Source organism: Capra hircus, chromosome 3 (assembly GCF_001704415.2).
Source record: "Capra hircus breed San Clemente chromosome 3, ASM170441v1, whole genome shotgun sequence".
In the NCBI taxonomy this organism is placed as follows: domain Eukaryota; kingdom Metazoa; phylum Chordata; class Mammalia; order Artiodactyla; family Bovidae; genus Capra; species Capra hircus.
The window spans coordinates 113,876,442-113,885,515 of NC_030810.1; the positions used below are offsets into that span (position 1 = coordinate 113,876,442).

Genomic DNA, 9,074 nt, shown 5'->3' on the forward strand with positions numbered 1-9,074 from the left:
TGGAAGTTTGAAACCTGAGATAGCCTTAGAGACAGTAAGCAAGTTTATATTTTCTGTATGTCTATTTGGCAGGAGGATATTTCTGCCCGTTCACTTTGCTTTGTTGCGTCAGCCCTTTCTTCCTTATCTCTTGCAGAGGATGGAGAGCCAGAAGGAGGCTGAGAGGAGCTGGTATTACAGACCTGTTATCTGATTGGCTGGACGGTCGCGGCTGGGCTTATAAAAGAGACCCCTACAGGCTTGGGAGGGAGACGCTGGGAGGATTCTGACAGTATCTTTACCGGAGAAAAGGCAAAGTGCGCTCAGAACAAAAGCCCCAGCTCCTCCTGCAGCACTTCTTTCCTATCGTGAATCCCACAGTACACAAGATGTGCAAAGGACTTGCAGGTCTGCCGGCTTCTTGCTTGAGGAGGTAAGATTATTTTCAGCCACTGAACCAGACTGCGTTAAACTTTCAAATAGACTTTAAGTTATTTGCATGTTCTACTTACTAACCTGGTTCTTTGGATTTAGAAACAACGTGATGCAGAAATCTTCGACCTCCTAGCTTTAAAACTAGCTAGAAATTGTGGCTTAGGAAGTGTTCACTCCAGATTTTGGCATTCGATATGTTGTTTTCTATGACCTTGATCTTGAAGACTCTTCTAATCTTCTAACCAAGCTAGTTCTAATTAAGGACTGATATGAGGTTTTGGACTATGCACAGTGGTCTGAAATATCGCTACCTGTGATTACTGCTATTTGACTATCACTGAGGCACATGGAATCATGGGTCTGGGCTTTCTGATGGTATATTAAATCTCACTTTGGGGAGGAGGCTCCGGACTGAAGTTTGGCTGCATCACCAGAAAGGCACTGTGCCATTTGTGTGATGCTCCAGTATCTTTCACTCTCTGTTCTTAAAAGCAAATGCTACAATAAAATCAGAGTCTCAAAACTAGATCTCCCTTATCTCTTTCCCTGCTCTAGCTCTGGAAATGCCATGTGGTTGTCAAGTACTGATCATAACCAATCAGCTAAGGGTTCTGTGGAAAGTCTCACCTTAAAGACATTGTTTTATCAATTTACTGTCTCTTGATTAATAAACAGACTTAAAGATATGCAGCTGCTCCTATGTCTTTGCCTTTTTAAATAAGTACAAATAAATGCTTTCATAGGATGCTCATATATTAGCTAGTTGAAAAAATACAAAACTAGTGTCTTTCACATTACTTAACCTTACAGTTAAAGGTAAAAAGTCACTTTATAGGTGTACTACCCCCTTTCATGTTCCTCTGCAAATAGAAATCACCTTAAATTTTAATTTAGAGTTATCTCAGAAAGCACACTTTTTAAATACAATCCTAAGGAGTTTGCCTCCTGTCATTCAGGAATATGAAAAATGTTCTTTTTTTCCCCATTCTTTCATGGCTGCTTTCAGATGAAGCAGGAGGGTCTGGCAGAGAGTGCTTATGAAAACAGTGGCTCTGACCTCCATCATTTATTTTCTGAATTGAATAGAGCAAATCAATCCAAGCTTCAGTTGACTCAGATATAAAATTATTCATGCAAAACACAGGAATGTCAGGTGAAAGTTTTGCTCTGGTAAATATTTTAGGAGACAGATAAGTAATTGCTCTAGAGCTTTACTCTCAGGAGAGTAAAGGCTAACCTGGGGAGGTAAAGTGTATGTCAGCAGGGTATACTGCTCTCCCCTTCCCTCACTGGCGAGCTGTGAATCGTCTTACCCAGCACCTTCATTCTCACATTGGTGCCTGAGGCTCCAGAGGGAATGGGAAAGGCTCAAGGTCACACAGGTGGTGGCTGGTGAAGTGCAGATCACCTCCAGTCTTCTTACTTCAGAGGTCACTGGAGTCATTTTGGTTTTTATTTCTTTGGTTGCATTGTGTTATAAGGACAAGTGTAATGTATTTGCTAAGCATACTTCCAGGTCTTCATGAAATGACTCTGTATCGGTCAATAACTGCCAGGTCAGATCTCAGCCAGACCTGGCACATGGAAATATGAGATCACAATATGCTTACACCATCACCTTAGGCTTCAGGCTTAGATTTTGCTATTGTTAAGAAAGACTTTGTATCCCATGAGCAGTGGGGTACAGCAGTGGGGGAAACAGAGAAAGGAGAACAATTTCGGGGTGGGGGTTGGAGAAAAAACACTGTTTTAAGGGCAGCAAAAGAACATAATGGATTTCAAACTTCCTGGCGAAATGCACATAGATAAGGCACTAATATATTAGCAGCCATCCTAAAATGTCCTTCTATCCTTGTGGCTTTATTTTCCTCTAAGTAGAAACATTTAGTCATTCAATTAGTCATTCATTTCCTTCAAAATGACATTTTTCACTTTAAAACTATGTCTCCACTTTTACAGAAAATGAGATCCAAGCAAAAGAACAAATAAAGAGTGAGAAAGTTGAGCTAAAAGCTTATTAGAAGGCCCTCCTTTTTTAGTAAGTCATGTGCACTGCCATACCCTAGCTACCTATTAAACAGTGGCCATAACCTGGAAGCTTTGCTCTAGTCACGAGCTTCAGTGATGACTCTTACGTGCTTCTCCTTGTTATTGTTTTTCATTATTCAGACTGAATACTTATAATAAATATAATACTATTTATATTGTAGTATAAATATCCTTAGAGTGTAGATATTTCAAAGGGAAGCAGGAGAGTCTTTAGAAGCTAGCCCGCAGGAGCTCAGGTTTCAGCCTGAGCTTTTGAGTTAACCACCTCATTCCCCCCTCCTCTCTGCTGGAGCCACTCGTGTATATCCCATAACGTGACTTGCTCACTACATCCAGGCTGAAACTGAACAAACCTTTAATTCCTGAGATGCTCCTACATTCCTCTGCTAACAGTGAGGCAGATGGAAATAGCAACCACCCTCCAGAAGGTGGCATGCAACGACCAGATGCCATACTTCACGCTTCCCTGCTCTTCATTTCCTAAAACTTAGAAAACCGTCAAGTTTGCGTTATGTTTCTCCTGAAGATACCTAAGTGTTCCATTGGTCAAAATGACAGGGTTACAGGTAGACTGAAGGGTCAGAAATCCAGTTACTGATGAAGGAGGCTGTGCTCCAAGTTTTGCAGTGAGTCATAGGAAGAAGCAGAGGTGGAATCTCATTTTCCTGAGAGTTCCTGCCAGCCTCAACTCCTATTTCCTAAGTAAACTGCCTTTGCCTCTTTACTAGTAATAGACTCTGAACTGTCCCAATAAGGTATCTTTTTAAAAGAACTGAGTGTCATTATTCTGTTTCTCCCCTTTCTTGTGTGCAGTGCAAAAGATATGAAGCATCGGCTAGGTTTCCTGCTGCAGAAGTCAGATTCCTGTGAACATAACTCTTCACACAGCAAGAAGGACAAAGTGGTGATTTGTCAGAGGTAAGAGAAAAGGCTTTGGCGAAGAGCCACTGAGTATTAACTATCTGATGACAGAGATGCTCTGCGAGGGAAAAAGAAGCTATGTCTGTAGCTAACCTAGATTTGGATCATGAAGGCCTCCATTTTCACAAAGATTATGGTTGCATTTGAAATCTCCATACATCTAGTGGAAAGATTGCCCTATTCAACAACAGGTCTCATGATGAAAAATAAAATCTCTGCCTTTTATTCAAAATCTTAAATGTTTTGCCCCCATTTTATATCTTAACATTCACATTATTCTTTTTCTCTAATGTCTTTAGGGTGAGCCATGAGGAAGTAAAAAAATGGGCTGAATCACTGGAAAACCTGATTAGTCATGAATGTAAGTATGACAGCTTCCCACCATCTACCACTCCCCAAGATGAAGATAAAGCATGCTGGGTAGACAGGTTATTTCATAGTACACTTGATCTGATAGGAATTACAGAAAGGCTTGGATTTCTCCTAAATTTCAGGCTCAGAAAAATTAGTCCCCTTAAAATTTTACCATACCCTAGATCTTTGTGGTATACAATGGAAAGCTCATACATAGTCCATGTGGAAAACCATCTTTCTCACCACATCGAAAAAGGGCAGAGGAAAAACTCCAAATAGTTAGATTTCTTTCAGAATTGACCTCAGTTTCTCTTCCCAACCTCACTTTGGCAACTAGGGGCAGCATAGGTATCTCAGAAGCATAAAATGTTCCTGAAAGAAACTTTAAACCTTGAGCAAGAAACACTAGATATAAATGGTATCCAATAGATGTCAAACATAGATTAAAATTATCTGACCCTCAGTAATCCCTCCAGCAGGGGAGATAGGGAACTATCTGAACCAATGCTTTCTTCCCTCAAGTATCCCAGCTTTACTTGCAATACAGTGTCCACCGGTGCAATGACAGCTGTGGTCCTTTCTCCTCCGTCACAGGTGGGCTGGCAGCTTTCAAAGCTTTCTTGAAGTCTGAATACAGTGAGGAGAACATTGACTTCTGGATCAGCTGTGAAGAATACAAGAAAATCAAATCACCCTCTAAACTAAGTCCCAAGGCCAAAAAGATCTATAATGAATTCATCTCAGTCCAGGCAACCAAAGAGGTAAGTATACATGGAAGAGAACTGTATAGATCTTAAAGAAACTTTCTAGACATTCAATAACATGGATCCTTAGATGATGTGAGTTAAAGCTACATCAGTGGAGCAGGTTATTATAATCTTGACAGCCTCAAATAAGTTCGTTAAGTAAAAAGCTTTTTTTCATCTAGATGACTCAGATTATCTCCCGTCATGAATTTGCTTTGAATGAATCTTCCCAGTTTCTGAGAAATAATGGGAGATATTTCCCTGGGTTCTCTCACAGGTGCCAGGGTGGAGCCAAGTGTCCTTTTATTCACTCCTGAGGTATAGAGGGTGCACACTCATACAGAGCTCACAACCTCCCATCCTTATGGGGTAAAATGTATAATGGACCTTTGGCCTCTGCCCCTCAGGTAAACCTGGACTCTTGCACCAGGGAGGAGACAAGCCGGAATATGCTGGAGCCCACAATAACTTGCTTCGATGAGGCTCAGAAGAAGATTTTCAACCTGATGGAAAAGGATTCATACCGCCGCTTCCTCAAATCTCGATTCTACCTTGATTTGGTCAACCTTTCCAGCTGTGGGTCAGAGAAGCAGAAAGGAGCAAAGAGTTCCATAGACTGTGCTTCCCTAGTCCCCCAGTGCGCCTAGTCCTCACTCAGCAGTGGAAGGCTGAGATGCCAAGACTATGCCTGGAAAACCTGAGGCCAAATATTGATCTTTATTAAGCACCAGTGCTTTTTCCACATTGCAGCCTAGTGTTCATGCTGCTGGCTATGTGTGAGTCAGTCCCATACAGAAACTAGATAACATTTTGGTGTTCATCAGGGCAGGACCTCATCCCAGTCTAGTTGTCTCAGATTTCTTTTAGTGTGCCATGTGAGCAGATATCCGAATAAGGGCCTTGTGGGTCTGGATTTTCAAAGATTTGGCAGTTCTCTCCTGCCAACAGTGTGACCTCAGATTGGTTGGTTCATGGTTGGTACACTTCATGTGACATCCACAGGCGCATGTGTTCTGTTAACCAGTCTTGAGATGTTTAGATGGGGTTGATCTATTTTATGTATCTCTGTGTGTGCATGTGTGTGTATGTATATGTACATATACACACATATATACAAACTCGCAGTCTGCCTATATGTATGCATGTATACATACATATATATTTCTGCAAGAATAGACAAGAGAGACCCGAGGTGCTCATAATTAGACTGTGTGAATATATTTACATGCATGTTCTGATCCCCTGTCTTTCACTCTGCAACTGAACACAGCAAACTAAACCAGCTGCCCTGCCGGCTACAAAAGGGATGCTAACCTATGGAAAGTTGATTCTGTAAAACTCCATGAGTTCTTACTGGAGAAGCATGGACTTCATGCTTAATTTAACCATCGACAGCTTCCAAGTTGGATAGTACTCTAAGGAGAAAACATTAAAAAATGTTATGTCTGTCTGACACAGTGCTGTCTTGGTTGTCACTAATGGCACTTTTGAGTCCCCGAGCTGCTGGCCTCCCCTTCTTTGCCTGGGTGCTTGATGCATAATAGCAGCAGCCAGGTTGATACGGAGTTGGAGAAACAGTGCTTGAACTGAATGAAGAAACATAGGTAAAGCCTTGCCAGCTCGACCTACTATAAGATGCTGGTTTAGTATGGGCACAGAATTTAAAGGTTAAAGGTTAATGTTCTTATCCCCTACTCTTTTTTCCTCTCTTGATTAAGGTGCTCTTCTCATTTTGTTTTTCCCTGAGAACGTTAGCCATTAGATGAGGCTCCTTAATTCACTGGGGTTGTTTTTCCCCCATAATGGATCTAGGCTATATACTTGTTCCTTGTAAACCAGCATCAGGGGAAAGATTACATTTTATAAGGGGGGAACATGTTTTCACAAACTGAAAAGCCGGCATAAATTTCCCTTTTGAAGGTGGAATCTGGCTCATTGAATCCCAAACATCAGGACTAACAGAGCCTGAAAGCATTTCATTATAGGCTCTGAGATGAAATGAGGGAGAAAAGGGATAAAAGAAAAAAAGGATATCAATTTTAAAACTACTGTTTAGAATTTTCCAAGGCCCATGAAATACTTGAAAATGTCTCATTTATGTTATTTATGATGTTTTGTGTAATGTTTTTATTATTGTATTGTTTTATAAACGGAGGTGCGAGATATCACCTGAATTATTAATGAATGGCCAGGAAGTAATTTTCTTCTCATTCTTCTAAAATTGCTGCCTTTGAAGTGCACACACATTCATGCATGAACACTGCACTGATTCTTCCAGTATAACTTACAAACATGGACACCTTTGTGGTTTTTAAGCCAATACACTGGGCTATAAAATGAAGACATTGGAGTATGTGTATAAAAGTCTCATTGTATTAAATTTATAGGTTTCCTCAACTGTACCCTTTCTATATCTCTAGCAGTTTTGCTTTCCATGCCTCCAGAGTTTCTCATCAGTGTCTCTTTCTGTTATACACATTTCCACCCTTTGTCTCTAATTAACTCCAGGATCCAAATGTGTAACTCTATCGGTCTTGCCCTATTAGAACTGTCATGATTTTCAGACCGTATCTGTACTCAGACTGCTGTCTCACCAATAGGCAGGAAGGTCATTCTGAATGAGAAGTAAATTATTTTATGTAATACATTTCTCAAGTGTGTTTTTCCGTTGTATTTCCTCCTTATTTCATCACTATTTGGCATGCTGAGCTTACCTGCTCACAGTCCATGGACAGAATACTCCTTCCATGTGCATGCCTATTTTTCTCATCATGTGCTTTAACAGCCTCAGAGCAGATGCTTCCAGTGAAACACACACAACTTAATAATAACGGTAAATAAATACTTCATGCAAAACTATCTGCTTGCAAACACATTAATGATCCATAGAGACATGTTATGAGAAATAATAGCAGAGTGTGGGGGGATTGTAGAAAATGGCTAATAACCAGGTTTTTATCTCTCACATGCCAGCTCTGGGAAAGAAAGTGGAAAATGAAAATTGTTTATGTCTTGGTTCCTGCCACTGCTCTGTCTGCCTTTATTTACAGAACTGAGGCAGTCTTGGCTTCAGAGACTTTGCTGAGCAGATTTGGCGGTTTACTTGCAGGTCCTCAGTAAGTTCTCAAGGGATAGAGTTCACCTGCCAGAGTGAGTGGCACTTGTTCTACCTCCATTTACAGCCTGACTGAGAGATGAGGGAAGCAGGAGGGGACTGAGGAGGGGCAGGGGAGCTGCAGATGACTGATAAATAGACCCTTGCCAAAATGGCTCAGAATGCTTTTCTTCTTTTACACATTCTTTTCCCTAGAAAAAACGTCATAGAATATTCACATTGACAGTCATAGGTATTGTCGTGAGACCTCCCCTCTCCCCCTACCTCTCTCATGCTTACAAGGGTTAGGGACAAAGGGTCTTATGCTATTTTGAGGAATAGATCCTCTTAAAGATCCGATGAAGACGATGAACTGTATACTAAGAAAAATACCCAAAGAAATCCAAACTCCTCATAAATATTTAAAGGAAACTCTTGCAACTGCAAAATGCACAAAACTGTCAACATTCTCACACACTCTAGGTGTGTCAGACTCTCACAGAGAGTGCGAGGTTGCAGTTCATACAACTTTAACATCAAAAAGAGAAAAACAAAACCCAATTAAAAAAATAGGTTGTGACAGAGCCCCTGTTTGGCAGAACACAACAAAATTTTGTGAAGCAATAATCTTTCAATTAAAAAATAAAGTGGGAAAAAACCCACACTCACACACACCCACACACACACCCACAAAGTGTCCAAAAATATAAGCTGTAGATCTGAGCAGATATATTCCAAAGAAGACAAACAGATGGCCAACCGATTCATGAAAAGATGCTCAACATCAGTCATGGTCAAGAAGATGCACATCAAAACCATGAGATATCACGTCACACCTGTCAAAACGGCTATTATCAAAAAGTTAACAAGTTTTGGTGAGGATATGGAAAACAGTGGGAATGTAAATTAGTATAGCCAAAATGGAAAACAGTATGGAGGTTTCTCAAAGAATTAAAAATGGGACTACTATACAATCCAGCAATTCCACTTTTGGGTATTTTCTAGAGAAAAAAAAAAAAAACCACTAATTTGAAAATAATGTATGAACCTCTATATTCACTGTAGCACTATTAACAATCATCAAGATATGGAAGCAACCTAAGTGTCCATTAATGAATGAATGGATAAAGAAGATTTGGTATATAAATATACAGTGGAATATTACTCAGCCACAAAGAAGAATGGAATGTTGGCATTTGCAGCAACATGGATAGACCTAGGGGGTACTATGTTAAATGAAATAAGTCAGACAGAAAAAAGCAATTTCACTTATTTGTGGAAACTAAAGAGCAAACAAACAACAACAACAAAAGAACCAAAACAGAGCAAATGAATAAACATAACAAAACCAAAATAGAGTCATAAGTGCAGAGAACAAACAGGTGGTTGTCAGAGGAGAGGTGGTGGGGAGATGACTAACATAGGTGGGGGAGATTAGGAGCTACCAACTTCCAGTTACCAAATAAATGAGTCATAATTCAGTCACAGGGATGAAA

At 40.3% G+C, this 9,074-nt stretch overlaps 1 protein-coding gene across 1 annotated transcript; it reads left to right on the forward strand.

Annotated features, from left to right (window-relative positions):
- Positions 229-7,343, forward strand: RGS4 (regulator of G-protein signaling 4). Its single transcript, XM_005677116.3, has 5 exons — positions 229-412; positions 3,277-3,381; positions 3,684-3,745; positions 4,333-4,499; positions 4,892-7,343. The coding sequence occupies exons 1-5, from the start codon at positions 369-371 to the stop codon at positions 5,129-5,131; spliced, it is 618 nt and encodes a 205-aa protein (XP_005677173.1). The 5' UTR covers positions 229-368; the 3' UTR covers positions 5,132-7,343.